This window comes from Clytia hemisphaerica, unplaced genomic scaffold, assembly GCF_902728285.1.
Source record: "Clytia hemisphaerica strain Z4C2 unplaced genomic scaffold, Clytia hemisphaerica genome assembly, whole genome shotgun sequence".
In the NCBI taxonomy this organism is placed as follows: Eukaryota; Metazoa; Cnidaria; class Hydrozoa; order Leptothecata; family Clytiidae; genus Clytia; species Clytia hemisphaerica.
Window position 1 is genome coordinate 1,073,779 of NW_027103704.1, and position 19,729 is coordinate 1,093,507.

Consider the following 19,729-nt stretch of genomic DNA (forward strand, 5'->3'; position numbering starts at 1 on the left):
ATCCTTTTACTGTTCTTATTATGTTCTTAATTTTTTACCTCGAAGCCTTATCTATAAAAAACATGTATGAACAAATTTTTTCGAAAGCATCCAGCGAGGACCTTTTTTTAAACATCTGTTTCCCAGGCATAGCCTTCCTGGAAAATTTTATCTGTTGGCCAAGAGTTTCAAAAATCTTATTCCTAGAAATGAAGATCTGTTTCTCCTCAAAACCTAAATTTTTAATCTCAAAGTATCTTCCCTAGAAAATTTGGTCTGTTTTCACAATTTTCAGAATTAAAATTTTGATCTGTTCTCACTAGCTTATATGAATAGGATATCTGTTTCCCTCTCCTGGAAATTTTCATCTGTTTCCCTTGCTTTTTGTGATTGATATCTGTTTTCCCTCAGAAACCCACAAAAATTTGAACCCGTAAAATACAATTTTTTCCAATTTTATCGAAAAATTTGAAAAATCCCTAGGAAAGTGAAAGAAATTTTTCTCAGAAAGGGCAAACCCGCTAAAATTAAAACCCGCGAAATGCAATTTTTTTAATTTTTTTTATCGATCGCTAATATTAGTTCCCGTGAAAATTAGTTCCAATAAGGTATTTTCCTCAGATGGTTAATTTTCAAGCGCCTTCTGATGTTTATGAAAATTATGACTATCTGTTATGTATCAGTTTAGGTTGATGCTGCTTTCTTGTTTATTTTTCATTTGATATATTATTTTTCAGTATTTTAGGTTCAAAACCCAATCAGTTTGTAAAATGTCGCGAGCGAGGAAAAAAGGAAAAAAATCGGATGTGATTACCGCAGAAGAAGCTACGCAGGAATTGAATGCTTTGCAGCCGAAGAAAATCTCACCGAAAAACTATGACCAAGACTATAACTTAGAAACACAGATTTTAGATAATAAAAAATTAGTTTCTAGCAACCAAGAAAAACAGTTTTCATACCTTTTAGGGAACTCAAAACACGTACCAGACCCGATGAAAGTCATGGAAGAGCTTCTTGAACGTGAATGGGGTGATTACTTTTTGTTTGATGAAGGGGAATGCAAGTCCGAAGCAATTTTTTTCCCCTTTTGCTACATTTCAAACCAATGCACTGGTAAACCCTCCGGTGCCATTCTTGATAACAACATTAAGAAAGAAATGGAGAGGCTCTTGAAAAATTTAAAAGAACATCGCCCAAAAGATTGGTTGATACGCGAAGTATCATCTTTCATTGCTAGTCAACCAAAATCTGATGACATATTTGATAGTAAGGCATTCGAGAATTGGAAACTAAACCTGAAAATTACGTACATCATTCGTGACCTAACCGGAGCTAACAAGATTGCCTTACCAGAGACAATATCAAAAAATTTCATTGAGGATTGTATCAAACGTGTTTCATCACACGAGACTTTGTCAGAAATTAAAGACTTTCTTGAAAAGCTTGAAAAGTGCAAAAAACACAGAAATATTAAAGAAATTGTAAACGATAAAATAGATTCGTTAAACATTGATGATTCCAATCTAAACAAGCTTTTTAATTTGGAATTTTCAACTCTTGGAAAGGATGTCGAGAAATGGTTCCGTGAGCAGCTCGACCCATTGAAGGACGGAATTCTTAAAGAAGCCGTAATTCTTTGCCCGACCATATTTTTCAACGTTGAAGAGAAAAAACACAGGGAAATGGATTGTTTCATTATTTTTTATAAGCGCAAATTGATCATTTCAATTGAGATGAAAAGAACAATTTATACCGATAGCGTGTTTAAGCAAATAGATAAAAACCATCGTCTTTTTGAAGAGAAACTTGGCAATCAGTTTTCTTCTGAATGGAGCTTTTTTCCAGTCGTATGTGCCAAGTTCAGCGACGGGATCAATGTCAAAAGCAAGCACTTCATAACCATGGAAACCAAAGTCGACGAATGGTTACAGGATGTATTCGAAGATTTTAACGAAATCCCACAAAATCAAAAAACTTCTCGTGATGATTTAAAAAAAGTACTGCAAATTTTAGTTTATGCCCTTCATGCATCAAACAAATTTCAGAATTCACAGATAACAAGCTCCAACTGGGTTTCGTATGTCACCGGCGCAATTGAAAACACCGCAACAGCTGAAAATATTTTGTTTTACTCAAAAGAACAATTTGCCATTATGAATAATCGTGATCACAATAAGCTGATCATCTCAGCTGGCTTTGGAACTGGAAAGAGTACCTTGCTGAAAGAGAAAGCGATACAGTTGAAAAACCATTTCTGCAAAGGAGAGGAGATTGTTTATATATTAGGAGAAAGACCACGGAGAGATTCTCATACCCTGTTTTATCATCGAATGAAGGAAGAGTTGGAAGTGAAGCACAAAATTAAAGTCATGGAGCTTGCCGCAAAAGTAAGTTTCCTGTAGTTTAAGTCTACAGTAAAGTATGCAACATGGGTCGTCTCACCATCATTCACGACAAATAAGCCTATTCCATAGGATTCGTGCCTCTGTTATACATGCTGCATTTTCTATTCAATTTACGGTTGTCCCGGAAAAAAAGTATCGATAAAAAAAGTGAAAACTTAAAATTTAATGTTATTCATTATTTGACGTTTCGGTGTCTTCTTTGCACCATGACCACAAGACAAGTATAGTAAAATAAATTCAAAACGAATTTCAATTTACAACATTCAAAAAATCACAAAATTAAAAATTACTACCAGGTAATTACAAGTTGTTAAATTTCACAAAGGAACGCATACATCTTAAAAGAGCTCAAGGGGGGGGGTGGTGAAGAGACATGCTCATTCAAGTCCGGTTTGAGCTCCCTTATGATCAGCATTTCTTTTATATAAAGCTCTTCATGGTAATTAAAATTAAATTTTTAGTTTTCACTTTTTTTATCAAATTTATCTGGCCCAGCAAAAAAAGAAGTATCGAGTTCAAACATGATTCTGACTAGGTTTTTGCTATAGAAGTGGTACGACTATCGATACTTTTTTTCGAGACACCCTGTACAGGAGGGAGAATGCACAAATACTTGAAAATTTCACTTCGAGAAAGAAGATTTTTCGTCACTTTTCTATTGATTTAGGAACTCAAGAACAAACTGTTTGGGCGCGTTCACACTGCAAAAGCAGCCGGCGAGGCGACCTTTTTTACGATGTGTTCTGAGAGCATATTTCAGCTAGAAATTTTAATCTGTTCTGATCAGAACTTCGAAAATTAATCAGCTAGAAATGATGTGTTCTGGTGAGACAGGGGTATAATATCAAGGTCATCTAACGCGTTCTTGTTGTCTAGGTAACCCTAGAAAGCTTCAGAACACATCTTTTAAGGAAAAAGGGGTATAATCAAGAGAAAGTTGATGTAATCTTGTTGCTTAGTAACCCTAGAAGTTTTCAGAACACATCTTTCGTGGATAAAAACAAATATCTTACGAATTTATTTTGGCAAACTTTTTTTCCTAGATTTTAGAACACATCAAACCATAAAGTAGTGATAAGTTTAGGGAGACAAATAGTGCGATAAAGGTTTCCTAGAAATCAGAACACATCATTCGATCATTTGTATAAAAAATTGAAAGGTCATAACATTTGGTCTCCTAGAAGATAAGAACACATATTTTTAAATAATCTCTTCGCCGGCTGCTTCTGACACTGGAAGGTTTCCTTAGTAAAACTGTAGTTGTAAAATCTTTTATGTTTTACAATAGAAGCGTGCACACAACAATACCTCAGATTTCCTCTTGATGACATCCAGCTTATAAAGATGATACAAAGTTTAATAAAGGCATTAAAAAAAATTTTGTGGATAAAGGAATTCGTGAGGTCTGTCCCTGAGGTTCACAAAATGCACTGCTTGGAACTCTTTTTTAAATTTTCTACTTTTTACATGAGCTTTACTGGGGGACAAATGGCAATTTACATTACAGTTAAAAATCACTAAAATGGTATTCTTAGGTTCTCTTGCCTAATCCATCATGGTGCTATTTCAAGCATATTCTTATTTTTTTTGACCAATTTCATCATGAATATTCTTATAAAAAAGCATGTAGTGCTTAGTTGTACACAAATCTCATTTGTATTACCTTTTTGTTATTACTCAGGATGGGAAAAAACCTATTGACGTAATCAGAGAACGAAACACCAAAGGAGCGTTCCTCGACGAGTATCATTTACAAAACAATGACCCGTTTTTGAAGGAACTTTCAGCTCTCGTAGATTTCTTATGGGTGGTTCCTTCTACCAATTCACTACACGTTTTTCATCATGAATTTCCAAATTTTGAAAAAGAATACACCGTGCTTCGTCTCGAAACCAACTTTCGAAACACTAAGAAAATGGTTGCAGACATAAAAAACAGAGCTTTGGAAAACGATTATCGATACAAAGAAGGAATAGTGATGCCACTTGAAAATTCCCCTGATGGTCGTGAACCAACAGTTGTCAAAACATTCAAGGATGGAATGCAAAAAGCAAAGAAAAGCAATCAAGAAGGAACTTGGGGCTCGATTTTAGTAATTGCAAAACCTTCTTACAACTTATCAGATGACTTACATGGTTTCAAATGGAAATGGTACAGTACAGATGAAAGGAAAAATGATTTTTCAAAAAATAAATCTACCGACGATTCTGGTGACAATCCTTACACGTTTCTTCTCAAAAATGAAGCTGTTTTGGTTATTGACGAGCCTTTGTCTCTTGGCTTTGAATGGCCTACTGTAATTGTATTTGAGGGTATGGAAGCTGATGTTGTTTACCATGACATAAACTATTTTATGAGATGCCAAACACATCTTATAATTGTGGAGAAACCGAAGAAAGCAGATTCTTAGTTTGATTTTATACATAATAATTACATATTAATTACATATTAATTAGATTAAATAGCCTCATACTGATTAGGAAGTCCTGGGAAGGAGAGCCCGGGGTCCACTTAAAGCTTTTTTATAGACTGGATGGCGCGATTAAGTGGCCCGGTAGAATATGGTAATATGCTTTAGCTTAGGCGGACTGTAAAACAGTCCACCAAATTTTCGTTATTTTTGCCAGGTAAAAAAAGAACGAAGCTATGTCTTTGTTTGAAAATAAGGAAATCAAATTCTGTTATTGATGTTTGTTTCTCGTTCTTAATTATATTTTGCAACTTCAAGTAGCTTTTTTGTTATTTGGATTTTAAACATTCTTTTTTCAAAATGGCAGCCTCGTCAAAGCAACTTCACTGGACTCAGCGTCATAAAAAATTATCAAAAAGCAAAGTTCAGCCTGAGGTAGACTCTAGTCTATGGGAAGGACAAAACTTCATTGAGCACTCTATAGACTCTGTTGAGGAGCAAGCTCTGCTTCTCCCACCACAAGCGATTATGTGACGCTCAACACTTAGTGTTTTAACATAGAGGCACTCGAGCCGCACTGATGAGTCCTGGGAAGGACGAAACATGTGTCTGCGGATAGATACATATTAAAGTCTGTCTCAAAATAATTTTTCAAAAATATTCATTCAATCAAAAGATATCAAACAAAGTTTATTGCTGGTTGATCGACAAAAGGCTGTTTTTTTTGTCGTTTTTTACCACTTTATAGAGTCAACCAGCAATAAACTTTGTTTGATATCTTTTGATTGAATGAATATTTTTGAAAAATTTTTTGACAGTGATGATGATCGAAAATTGAAGAATCACTCCTGTGAAAATGGTAAATATACCACATTTCTACAAGAAATTGATTTTTTTCTTCTTCATTTTTCATTTTCCTTTTTTTTCTCAAATTTTTTACTTGATAATATTCCACTCATGAATATCTTTTTAACAAGCACAAAATCGCAACTTGATTCGAATTCTATCAAAAGTTACAGCCATTTTTGTCTCCAGCTGCAAATTATTTTGAGACAGACTTTAATTAAGTTTTATTTTTATCTGTCATTAAGACTACTTTTTGGCTCTGGACGTTAAATATAGGCGGGTGGTATCAATCTTCTGCGCTTTTAGTTTAAAACATTTTAACGGACGTAAATCGACGTTACACACAAAATTGCTCGAACGAAACATCGGTAAATAACTGACGATAAGTTACTAGAGGCCCCCCAGCGGTTTGCGTGATGGCGTGATCAAGATTTTGGCGTAATGCGTGATAGGGCAAAAATTTGAGGCGTGATGCGTGATTTGGGCTATTTTTCGCTCTTTTTTGTGTGATGACAAATTTTAGCGATTTCGTGATGCGTGATGGAGAAATTCTTTTTGCGTGATGGCTAGACGATGCCATCGTCCGTATAATATATTATTATATTATTACGATATAACATAGTTGTATATTATAAAACGTAATAAATGTTGCGCGGCGGAAAATAGAGTCTGAGTTTAAGAGATTGAGCCCCTCCGACTATTTTTCGCCCGCGCAGACAAAATTTCCACCCACTGCTAATTTGCGTATTTCAGATTATTCTTTATTTTTCGAATTTGTCTTAGACTATAGCATAGTCTACGTGATGGCGTGATTAGGGGTGCCGCTAGGGGGGGGGGCCTCTTACTAGTTTGACGTGGTTTTTTTTCTAAACATACTGCACAAATTTTCGTGTAATATTTTTGGGACGAAAGTTATCTAGGGTTATCTATAAAACATTAGGATGCTAAATCGAACAAACAGAGCTTGCTGCACATTCATTCTACTTAGCATAAAATGTAATTCGCTTATTTTACGAAATGATATGTTTTACAAAGGTGTTTTCAGTGTACAAACCTCGAATCCAAATGCAATTCTTAGCCGAAACAACTTTTCTTATCAGACTGTTTTAAAATACTTCCTTCTTAATGTACCAAGAATGTACAATTCCTTTCTGAAAAATTCAATCTCTTCAAGCCATAAAATTGTAAATAAATCACTCTCGTTTAGTTTTCAAACATTTCTTTGTTTTTTTCTATAAGATCAATTTTGTAAAAACTATTTTTGCTAATAAATAAAATCGAATTTGTTCTTAAAGTTGTTTACTTCTTCCATCCCAATGCTATTTTCAGGTAGTTCAAGCATGTTGTAGTCGTAACGTTGTACTTTAGCCTATGTAGATTCCATTATTTCCATTATATGCTTACTCAGCTTTTTAAACAAAAGAAAAGAAACAATTTTTGTATTTTTTCATTTCCTTGATAAAGTTTTAACCGGCTCGTTATCCAAATAAAAATAATACGTTTAATACTAAAATGGTTAAGCATTACATGGCTGTCCGTTCTATCTTTCAGGAAAGAAAAAAACAACGATGGCGTCTATATGTCAAAAAATACTGTTACTTGGGCCAAGTCGAATTGATCCTACAAAATGTCATCCAGGAAGTTCGTTATATGCACAAATAAAACGAAATGGTGAAATGACATTGCAGCGTCAACAAAGACAATTTAATTTGGGGAATTCGGAAACATTCTCTGATCCTATCATAGCAGCCGACTATCTTCTTGAAAGGGAATACGGCGAAACAGCACTTTTTGACACTACTCAACATGGAGCTGTCTTTATACCTCCAACGTTTATGTCGTACCAGTATAAAAAGAAATCGACTGTTGCAGTTCTTGATTATGATGTAAAAAAAGACATCGAAAGACTTTTGCATAATTTGTTGCACCATTCACCGAATTATTGGTTCACAACTGATTTGCGAGATTTTATAAGCTCGCAAGGCTTTGGTGATACGATTGATCAAAAGTATTTCAGTAAATGGATCCTGAATCTTAAAATTAAGTATCTAATTATGCAAGAACTCAATACAGATGAAGTTTGCTTACCACCAATAACTCTTGAGCCTGACGTATTTATAAAAGGTTGCATCCAAGAAATTTGCTCGAAATCAATTAAAACATCAATGATAATCCTGTTGGGTGAATATTCAAACATCCCATTTAAAAGACTATTAAGGCAGAAAGTTGACGAAAACCCTCCAACTGATTCCAATCTTCGATGGCTTTTTGACTTAGAGATATCAGAGCTAGGAGAAAAAGTTCAAAATGAATTCTATGATAAACTTTCATCATTACAGGATGATGATGTTCTCAGTGACACAGTTGTTCTTTCTTCGATCGGTTTTATAACAAACGTTCGAAATAGGATGCAACAGGAATTGGATTTTTTCATTATATCATGGCCACGAAAGCTAATTATCTGCATAGAATCGAAACGTACTATTACTGACAGGATTTTCGAGCAGCTGGAAATGCATCAATTTTTGTTGGAAACAAAATTTGGCGACCAACTTGGACATGGATGGACCTTTTTCCCAGTTATTTTGTCTGAATTTGATAAATTTTCATTTTCCAGTCGTCACTACATCACAACCTGCACAGACATCAAATCATGGTTGGTGAGTATTTTTCAACATTATCCAGTAGTTCCAATGTGGACTACGTTCAATAATACACTTAGCCAAACTAAAGATGTATTAAGATTGATTATTTTTACATTACATGCATCGAAACACGCACCAATAACCACCACAAATTGGGTTGAATACATCAATTCAGCCATCGATAATGTAGCTACCAGTGACAATATCCTGTTTTACTCCAAGGAGCAATTAGCGGTGATGTCCTTAGATAACGATAAATACAATAAATTAATTATCACGGCTGGTTGGGGTACTGGAAAAAGTCTTTTGCTCACCAACAAAGCTATTCAAATGAATTCGGATCCTTATTACAAAGAGAGAGTTATGTATGTGCTCGCAAACGGACCTTTCAAGGGAATAAATACAATGCTATATCATCGGTTGAAATTTGATTTGGAGAAGAATCATGGAATCTTTGTCAAAGAAATTGCTAAAAAAGTAAGTCACAAGAGAAGATTCGCGATAAAAATTATCTAGTGTCAAAAGTATCAAAAGTAGTACCATGTTAGCAGTATAGTGCCAGGGGCTACTTCGCGCAAAATAAGAAGGGTCGTGACTTTATTATTGAAAAATTCATAATAACATTCCTCTAATTAGTACTAACCCTCAAGATCCGTGGTTATTTGATTAGATGATTAGTCTATTTTTTTTTTTTAATGTTTTCCTATTCTATAACCTCTCGTTTCCAATAAGAATTTAAAGTCATTTTTTGACTTGAAAGCTAATCGAGCCTATACCTTACCATCTAAATGTGAAAAAAAGTTTGTTCTCTTAGAATATGCTTATCAATAGACGATATCGGCTTTACGTATTCTCCCCGAATGCTTACCCATGATGCATTGCGCAAAAAAAAAATCACGGACAATATTGACATACTGAATTTTTTTGCGCAATGCATCATGGGTAATCATTCGGGGAGAATTTCGTTAAGCCGATATCGTCCATTCAGGAAAATTATTCGATGACCCCCAAATTTCGTTAAAATCATTCCCTTACAAATTCAATTAAAGGGCGTCAGCTGCGTGTAACGTTTATTCCAAATACTAGCGAATTTCAATGATTGTCATTATAGGGTGGAAGCCGTACAGATTTATTGGACGATATCAAACAGCATAAAGCAAAAGCGATGTTTATAGACGAGTTCGACTTAAGAACGGGAGACGAAACAGTCAATAAAATATTGGAACTTTGTGACATGGTATGGATAGTCCCATCAACGGAATCTATGTATTTTAATGACAATTGCAATGGCTTTAAGGAGCAATTTACAACTTTAAACCTCTCACACAATTTTAGAAATTGTCGAAGTGTCGTGAAATCGACAAAGATGGTTGCGGATGAAACAGACTACCTATTTAAAGAAGGTATAGTGATGCCTCCATCAAATTTCCCCTCTGGTACAGCACCGACCGTTATGTTCGTTAGGTCAATACGAGACGCAGTATCCAGATCACGGAAGATAACCATGGCAGGGATCTTGGTAATAAAAAACGATTTCAATTGGAATCAGGCTGATATCGAAATGCTCAATGATTTGAATGAAAATTGGAAGATTTACAGTTTTGATCAAAACGATTTTCAGCATAACGACAACCCATACACATTTCTCCAGGATGGAAATATTTTGGTAATTGATGGTTTTCTGGCTATAGGCTTTGAGTGGCCAGTGGTGATCGTGTTTGAAGATATGAGTAATGATGTAACTTATCATGAATGCAATTATATGATGAGGTGTTCCACTAACCTTCTAATTGTAAAAAAACCGTCCCAGTGTCGTCCATGACGACTTTTTTAACTTCGCTTGCTTTTTTATTTCTCTTTGAAATAAATTTAAAAACATATAGAAAGAGGTTTTTTAACTTAAAAAAGCAATGTGGCTTAAATTTGGCATTAAATTTACATCTTTCTAAGCTTACGATCTGAATCCGTCAAATTTCGTGATTTTGATGTATATTTTTGGCTTCATTTTAAGGGAAGGTTCTAAACAGAAAATTTGTTCAGAATTAAATTTCCGTTCAAACAGTATATAATACTTCGGGGTTTGTGACCGACAAAAATTACAAAATTTTTATGACGTCATTTGTCAACTTCCATAACCTTTATTGCTTTCATTTTTCAGAAAAATTTATTCAGAGTTAAGTTTCCGTTCCAATACTTGATAGTTTGGATACTTTTAAAAAATTTTCATGACGTCAGCAATCAGGTGGTTTTTAGGTGTGTCGCCGTCAATTATTTTTCAAAATATCATCAAGGATGCCTGTACTAAGTTTCATACTTTTTCCACCATATGCAGTATTGTTATGCTTAGCTACCTGGCTAAGAGGTACCTTTTGGGTTCTAGAACCAGATATTACCCGTTAAAAGTTTTTGACCTCTTTTTTGATTTTTTATGATGACGTCATTTTTAGTACTAAAAGAATATTTAAGTAAATATATTATACCTATTTTGTGTAACCAATTTAATCAGTATTGTATAACTATAGTATATGGCTTCAAAATAAAAATAAATTGAAATAAATCTCAATACTTCAATCTACACTTTTGAGATTCTCCGGGGGGGGGGTTCACAAAAGGGGTGATATTCACTGGGTGGGAAAATTCACCAGGGGAGATTTTCCGGACATCACTATACGTTTTTGCAACAGATGACATTGGCAAACAGCAAACTGCTGAGCAGCTTCCAGATAAGTTTGATCTTAATAAACCCAAAAAATATAGGCGGTTATAGACCATGTCGAGGAAGAGATTTATAATTGTAATTTCATTGCTTTTTAACGAGCGTTGCACTTCTTTGCAGGTTTCTGACCCTGACGTACTTGCTCTATTGTCTTAAATCCGCCAGTGGAAGTTATCTGTATAGTAGGGGGAAATTTGTTCGTTTTTTTTTTGAGGTCGCACGATTTTTTTAGTCAAAGCACTTGTTATACATTTTTGGAAAGCAAAGGGGTAGGGGAATCAAAATAATTTGGGTGCCAATTTTTTTTCGGACACTTTCGTGTGATTTTCGGACAAATATGACGGTCTCAGGCAAAAATTATAGGGTCAAAAATTAATTAAAATTTTAGCTTGAGAAAGTAGAGACCTGTTGTATATTTTTGGAAAGCTCTCAAAAAATCAAGACAGGGATATATTGCAAGTAAAGGTGATTTCTCTACTTAACTCGAGATATTAACCCTTAAAAACAGTGTTTTCAGCCAGAAACAGCTGTTGTGTCCAGTTTTTGCGCTTTTAGAAGCTCAAGGGAAGAAATTTTGGCAAGAAATTCATTTGCAGAAAAAGTTTTTTCAGTGGGAATTTGGCGGATCAACAATGAAATTAATTTTGGTGGGACTTTATTTGATAGAGTATGAGTTTCAAGGTTCAAAATATGAGGTCGAATTTGGGGCCGAATCCGCCAAATTTCCTTTCCGCCAAAATGTCTGCCCTTAAGGTAATTTTAACCATGAAATTTTGAATAACTGAGTGTATGTGCTAGGCTAATAAATGGGATTCTATCCATATTTTATTCTATTGAAACGTAACCAAAAATATCACTGTAGGACTATTTATTGCATTTTGTAAAATTAATTCATCATAAATCTTATCAGTTTTGCTGGTCCGTCAAGCTGAGATTTAAAAGTTTTTTTTTTCATTTTAAATTCTTAACATATTACAACATAATTTTTTATTAGAAAATATTTTATAGAAATAAGTGGCCGGAAATCTGACCAAAGCTTGAACCTATAACAGGTTTTGACCCTTCAAAACCGTTTTTTGACAAAAAACAGGCGCGATTGCATTATGGGCTGAAATCCTGAAAAATACAAATATTGTTTTGGTAATGGATTTCTAGCAAGTATTTGATCAATCGAATCACGGTTTAGCACTTGAATTTCAATTTCACAGTTTCAGTAAGTTGTAAGCAAGGAGTCAATGTTTGTAGGTTTTAAGTTGTAATAGTTTAGGTTTTAAGGTGTATTTTGATTTTAACGTACAGTTTTGAAAATATTTAGGTACTAATGATCTGATTGTAACAATAGTAACTTTGCTGCGAGTCACTGTTCAAAATTTGAAACCAAAAAAGGACTATTTAAAAAAAGGTTATCCCAGAAAAACCATTTTGTAGGTTTTAAGGGGTAAATGGCTAAAACTGCACTTTTTCACTTCCTCGTGATAAATTGAAAACTGGTTTCTACAAAACATCACTGTTAGGGAAAAAACTATGGACATGGTACTTTCAACACAAAAAATTTCAGCCTCAAATACCACATAAATGTTTACGAGTTAGAGGGTACCTCTATTTTTTGTAGGTTTTAAGGGGTATCCATTGGTATTAACCACAATGTTTTCCTTAGTTATTTCTGATCACCTGTCAACAGGTACATGGCTAGGAAACCATATGCATTACCTGCGACACCATGACATAAACCCAAACCGTATCCTTTTTGTAACAAGCTGAGCTCCCAGATGATATCGGAAAACCGCTGAGCTGCTTTCAGGTAAGTTTGGTCATTATAAATCTGAAACAATAATACAGTAGAGATATAGAGATCTATTTGAGATGCCTTGGAGTTTTTACAAGATACTTCACTAATTGGTCATTTAAGGGGCTCCCCCAGGGGCTGGCGTGACGCGTGAATGACCCTTTTTTCTGTCGTGAATACGTGAATTGGACTTTTTCAACGCGTGAATACCTGAATTGAGATATCCGCGTGAACGTGAAAATAAGATTTTACCAGCGTGAATTCGTGAATCGAGATTTTAAGCGTGAACGTGAAAAGCAAATTATTGTCTAAAACAAAACTGAATAAACCTAAATATGTAAAATTTTCTTGCTCGCTTCGCTCGCAGAATCCTTGATATCATATTGACCTATTATCATTCTAAAGTTATTCAAAATAATCAAAAATTGAAAAAGAAACAAATACATTTTCCTTATTTTTCCAAGGGCGCATTTTGTGATGCAAATATTGCATCCAGCGAAAGTGTTTTGAGCCAAAACAAAAAAGTCTAAATGAGAAAATTTTCTTCGTCGGCGCTAATGATGGTCGTCTTTCTGTAATCGCTTATATTGTTACTAAATGCAGTACACAAAATGATACCGCATGAACTTGGAGACAGTGAAGGGTATTTCATTCTTCGATAATTTACAAAAGTAGGTAGATAGTTAATTTTATATGATCGCATCATCGAACATTCAGAAAAAAACTCTTGTGACGCCGCACCGTGTAAGGCAGGTACGTCACTCGCCGTACCAGATTTGTACCAGTAAATGGTCAGTGTTGAAAACAATCAAAGATTCTGAATGAATAGATTGACCAAAAAAGGCATATTAGGGTAACAATAGTGTGTTAAGGCCGTTTTCTCAGCAATGAAAGAGTGAAAGTTGTCAAAAAATTTTCGCGCTCGCTTCGCTCGCTTTTTCCTATCCACAGCTTTTCTTCCATGCGACAGGGGGTCAAACTTTGGAATTTGCGTCCTCTGGTTGTACCACCTCTTTGAAGCTCCCGACTTTCCAGACCATGAATTTGGGCCAAACCTCGATTTAAATTTATTCTCAAAATAAAATATATTTAGGGCCTGCGACGAAGAAAATTCGGGGGGAAACCTTAAAGCTAAGGCTTAACTTTGCACTTACCTCCCTTAAAAAGCAAATTCAGGCAGCGTTTATACCACCGTACGCCAGAGAGGTAGTTTTTTGTAACTTTGGCGTGATAGACGTGATAGACAGACCTTAAACATTGCCCTATGAAAGCTCCAATAATTGTAAGAGGTCTTAAAAGGTCGACGCTGTCGAGAATAAGGTAAAAAAACTGCAGAAAACTTTATTTATTTTTTATTCATAGAATTATATTTCACAGGTCTATCGACCTCTACGAAATAATTTAAGATTTATAAATTGTCTAATTCTTCATCTGTCGTCCAGTCGTCAGAAGATATGGACAGAAGAGAAGACGTTGTTTTGGTCTTTGTCCTAGGTTTTCGAACTAGGCGAAGGTTTGTTCTAGGGCTTCCTCTTACATGCCAAACGAAATCGTCATTTTTTGAATTCATTTTTTTCGCCTTTTGGCACATATCTTTAATAATTTTTCTTTCGTTGATGGTGAAGTCGTCTGTGATGCTAAAGCCACCAATTTCATTGAATCGTTTCAGCTTATGCAGATTTTGCATTATCCGTTCTTTTTCCTCTATACTTTTTAAGATCAACTTGATTGGACGCCAATGTAGCCCTTTTCGGTTTTGTCCAATGCGATGATGGTGGGACGGTTTGATATCTTGAACGCCAATGTTACCTAGTATACCTTCAATATCTTTTTTGTCTTGTTCCTGTTGTTCCTCTTTGTTATCTACCTCTAATTCCATCATTCCATGTATAATAATATTTCGTTTTCTTGATTCGATGTCTCTTTCTTCATTCTTGTTTTCTTGTTGGTGTTCTCTCACTGCTGATTTGAAATTATCCTTGTGTTTCTTAGTTATTTCATCGTGTGTTTTTTCTGATGTTTTCTCTATGTAATTCGTCGTTTGCTTTATTTCTTCTTTTATAATCTGCTTGGTTTTTATTTCAAAGTCAGCCATCTTATTGGTTAAGATGTTTTCGATATCGTTCTTAAGGCTGCGGTTCTTGGCTAGCTGGTTTTTGAGCTTTTTAATGACGTCGTCCTTCTTCTCAATCTCCCTCTGCATCATATGATACGAGTTCTCACCTATTTTACTCATTAGAGATCGTGTTATCCGCACGCAATTCTGACATAGATATTGTTCGTTATAAGTGTTGGCAAAAATTTGCAGCTGATAAAGCGGTAATTGTGTGCACTCGTAGTGTACCATGCGGTGGCATTTTCGGCATTTTAGACGGTTTTGGTCATCATCATCTGAGCAGGAGGTGGGAGTGCATGTTTGGTTTTGTTTAGCTTCTTCAAATGGTTGTTTTTCTTGCTTTTTGTCGGTTTTTTCTAAATTTCAACCATTTTTGAAGAACTACACAAAATGCGTGTTGACTAACTGACGTCAAATAAAAACTGTTGGCCATAAAAAGGTCAAATTTAGCCCAATAAGGTTACAATCGTTTAACAAAAGAATTAAAAGCAAAATCAGCGCGTCAACGTGAAAATGGTTTTTTTCGCGCGTGAATGCGTGAATGAGCAAAAAATTTTGCGTGAATACGTGAATTGAGGGTCGACTGGGGGGGGGGGGGCTCATTTAAAGTGATAGAGATGACGCGTTCTTTAGAAAAAGTAATAAGATTCTTTTATTACATCTTAACGACCAACCAAATCAAATAAGAGCTTGTAAAAACTCTAACTTGTCCCATCTATTTACATTCACAATCATGTTATCATAAAATAACATCTTTAAATACATCAAATCATTTTAAAGTATTTCATGATATTAGCATTATATCCACATCTATGCAGCTCTTGTTTTGTATATTACTATTAGTTGTGGCCATAAAAACTTACTAAAATAGATTAAGAATGGCTGAGTGTACGTGCTAGTCTAATAAATAGGTTTCCATTCATATAAAACATGTAACTGAAAATATCACTTATTGCATTTTGTAAGATTAATTCATTATAAATCTTATCATTTTTGCTGGTCAGTCAAGCTGAGATTTAAAGGTCTATCTTTCATTTTAAATTCTTAACATATTACAATATGAAAGCATAAATATGCAGTTTTTTATTGGAAAATATTTTATAGGAAAAAGTGGCTGGAAATCTAACCAAAGCTTGAACCTAGATACATTGAGTGCAAGAAAACGCTTAAAATTTTATCCCTTTTTTTGGTTTTGTGTGAAAAAAAATTAAATGCATTTGCTGAAAATCACGAGGAATTAAGAACAGCAGAACAGTCAAAAGGGTTATGACAATGTTCTTATTTACAGTGAACATACAATTGGATTTTCACTGCAATACATAGAATGTATAAACTCAGCGAAAAAGGTTGTAAGATTGTAATCTTTTATCTTTTTTTACATAAAAAGCAGAGCATGAATGTAATTCTATGGCATGACTAATTTCATTCAGATTTTTAGGGTGTAGTGATCATTCGAGTTTCAAACTTTCTGCAGAAAAGAGTGCTCGTAAATGTATTTCAACAATCTTTAGCTTTCTAAGAGGGGTGGGTGAGGCACTTTTTTAAAGTCCGGTGTGGGGGTGGGGGTAGTCAAGGTAAGTTATCTACCCTATGTAGATGCGAGCTTTAAGGGTCAGTTCACTTCAGTCAGCATTAAAGAGTTGATAATGCACAGGGGACGAGTTTGGTGGGTCTGGTTACGAGATTGAATAACTTTTGCAGACTTTCCTGAAATAGTTTCAAAATTTCTTTTCATATTTAGCAATATACTGGGAAGTTTTTCGCAATGAATATCAACAACTTAACATCCCCGAATTTCCGAACTCATCATTTTGTCGATTTACGCGCAGGAAGACCTGCTCGATTCAATCACGTTGCAAGAGCAAGAGCCATCCACCAAGCACGAAACTCAGCCAAAAACACTGTTGTCTTTATTGAAGATGAGGGACAATTACAAGATTTGTTCCAAGAAATCCAGACAGGTATTAACCCTTTAAGTAGCAATGCCGAGTATACTAGATATGGGCGAAGCCCTCCTGTATAGCCCATTTTGAGTTAGAAATCGTCATGTTTTATGGTCAAGCAAAAAATAAAATCAAAAGTGAGTCTTTCCAGCGAGATTTTAAGCCAAAAAGTCAAAAAAATGCAAAAATTTGACAAAAATCCACTTTTTTTAGATTTTGACCATTTTTGGTTAGCGAGTGATCCAAGAACCTCCAAAATTGACCCTGCTTTACTTGATTCTATTCTCTAGCGAATTAATTTGAAGTTTTACTACTGGGCACTTTCCTATCACTCAGGCCTGACTGCTTTAATTCACCTAGCCTACCTTTACCACCGCCCACCCCGACATTCCTTAATTGGGCGGCGCCGAAGGCGCATAAAAGAAAGAAGAGACTCTCGGCTATCCAACGATCTGTAAACGAGCGAGCTAGCGATTTTCTTTAAAAAAATTTAAAACAAATGACCGTGGTACTTAAAGGGTTAAATTGGACTATTCAAGGAAACAATTCGAAGCCTGGGACCGAAGGCTTAATGTTGCGAAGAGTTTATTTTTTTGGGAGGTCGAAAACTGGGTGAAAACAGTTAGAGTGCACGTGGGTTTAACTCGCTAAAGTTTAGCTTTTAGTGAGTTTAACTATCGTCGCTTTTATTTAAAGTTTTATTGGAGAAAAAGTTCTTCGTAAAACTTTCCATGGCAAAAAAACATATTCAATTCTACCAATGCTTTCTTTTATAGGAATTAAACAATTGGCACAATTTCCGTCCACAGCTAATGCCGTTGCCGAGAAGAAAGCCAACCTGCTTTCTAACAAGCAATTTCTGTGCATCACAACAAACCAAGATGGTTCCATTGATAAAGCTTTGGGTCGACAAAGAGTCTATCTTGGTTTCACAGCAAATTCAGTTTTGAACCATTTGGCTATGACAGTTAACTAAATTATGACGTCACTAAACTTCTTAAAAGACTTTCGTCAAGATGGTGTATAATGTAAAAGTGCACATTGAATATAAAAATCACTAGCCTGCATCATATCAAGCCTGTAAACTTAGTTTTCTATAGAAGAACCAGTAAATTTTTGATGAGAATTTTTTTGCACATTTAGCCTAATATTGTTTTTACCCTGTTCCTTATTTCTAGTGCAAAATTGAAGTATTCTAGGTTTGGTACTATTTTTTAATTAAATTTAACTCCAATTTAACTCATAATTCGCGTGAAATTTAGCCATTCTGGTCTCAGCATTGTTTATAAATTCTTCTTATTTTTGTCATTTTAAGCTTTGTAATTTTTTTTCATATGTTATAATTGATGATTCTGAAAAGATGAAACAAACACAGTAGTCCTTAAATTCAAATTCCTATTTTCGGTTGTTTATCATTTAGGATCAAAGCTCGATCTCTTCAAAGTCTGTATGTTTCTACGGTCATCACTATTCATGACCACAAGGCATCTGGCAGACCGACCTCTTTCTAGAGTGAAAATCAACCCCCCGGACCTTATTAGGACCCCCCCGTTTATTAATTTTGAGAATATTTTCAGGTGTCAAAGAGAAGGCCTCTTATTTTGCTCTTGAAAGCCTGATTTTAGCCTATATTTACCTTATTTTTGGGTTTTCAGAAGTACAATTTCCAACCCCCCGGCAATTACGCCCCCCCGTTTATTAAAATCTCGAAAATTTTCTCGCTTTCTGACTTTCTCGCCCGAACTCCAAATTTCGAAAAAAACGAGGAAATGAAATAAATTATCAATAGATTTTGACCATGATTCTACATCCTTTTTTATAAGATAATTAATTATATAAGAACACAAGATTTTCATGATTGCAGTACAAGCAAAGTTAACTGGTACAAAATGCTCTTTAAAAATGGCGACGCCATTTGCACGTCCATGACTTTAACCAGCTAGGTACTGAAATAGTGAGTTCCACTGGAAAAGTTGGCCAAAAAATGGTCCATGGTGAGATAACAATTGCATACTTTTATGTTTCCACACTGGATGAATCACTGCAACCATCGTATTCCACACTAAATTTCTATGTTTCCGAGAATAATAGAAATTAGAATCCCCACCCATTTTTCAAAACAGGTGTGAGTCTGCAACCGCAATCGGAGGCGACCCGAAGGCTTTTCTCGATAGCTACCCTCTACCTGAAGGTAGGGGAGGGTGCCAATCTCCCTGGATTGCTCCGTTTACCCTTCATCCTTTAGGTAGCTATGATGCGGCAAACAGAGATGGTGTTTTATCCATCTTTTATACTATGTACGAAATCTTCAGTATGACCCGGCCGGGGTTAGATCCCACATCGTGCGCACCGACCGTAGCTGAACGCCCTGCTCTTCACTACCGGCACTACGGTCACTGAGGTATGTTGATGATATAATGTAGACCTACCTTATAAGCCATTTTCCATAAATGGACAAAAAATCACCAGGAGCTCCATGGTACCACTGAACCAGACGATCAGACGTTGGTCCTACTGAAGACTTCATATTTCATTTCCCAAATCTTCAAAAAACTTCATCAATACATTTTCGAATGAGAAGAAGAGATTTGTCGTCTAAGCCAGCAGGAACCAATTTGTTAACCTGAAAAAATAATATATGACTGTCCTTAAGTTCAACTAAGACAAAACAATGAAATTTAGAACAGTCGAGAAAAAATTAAAAAAATAGTTCGCAAGTCTTTGGGCATTAACCTCCAAATTCGGCCTAAAAAAACAATGTTTTTTAAGAACAATAGTACCTTGCAAAGCAGGGGGTATGCAAAGCTTGGCATATTTCCAGTCAACAGAAGGCTCGAAGAGGAGCAAACAACCCCCTTGTGTTCACAAAGTCTGTAGAATGAA

General features: G+C 35.2%; 2 protein-coding genes across 2 annotated transcripts; both read left to right on the top strand.

The window, feature by feature from the left end:
* Positions 1 to 565: 565 nt before the first annotated feature.
* Positions 566 to 4,939, top strand: LOC136804088 (uncharacterized). Its single transcript, XM_067060833.1, has 2 exons — positions 566 to 2,366; positions 4,066 to 4,939. Exons 1-2 carry the CDS (start codon positions 750 to 752, stop codon positions 4,792 to 4,794), a joined length of 2,346 nt encoding a protein of 781 aa, XP_066916934.1. The 5' UTR covers positions 566 to 749; the 3' UTR covers positions 4,795 to 4,939.
* An 11,674-nt stretch (positions 4,940 to 16,613) lies between these two features.
* LOC136804089 (uncharacterized) lies at positions 16,614 to 18,223 on the top strand. Its single transcript, XM_067060834.1, has 2 exons — positions 16,614 to 16,864; positions 17,623 to 18,223. The coding sequence occupies exons 1-2, from the start codon at positions 16,669 to 16,671 to the stop codon at positions 17,820 to 17,822; spliced, it is 396 nt and encodes a 131-aa protein (XP_066916935.1). The 5' UTR covers positions 16,614 to 16,668; the 3' UTR covers positions 17,823 to 18,223.
* Positions 18,224 to 19,729: the final 1,506 nt, after the last annotated feature.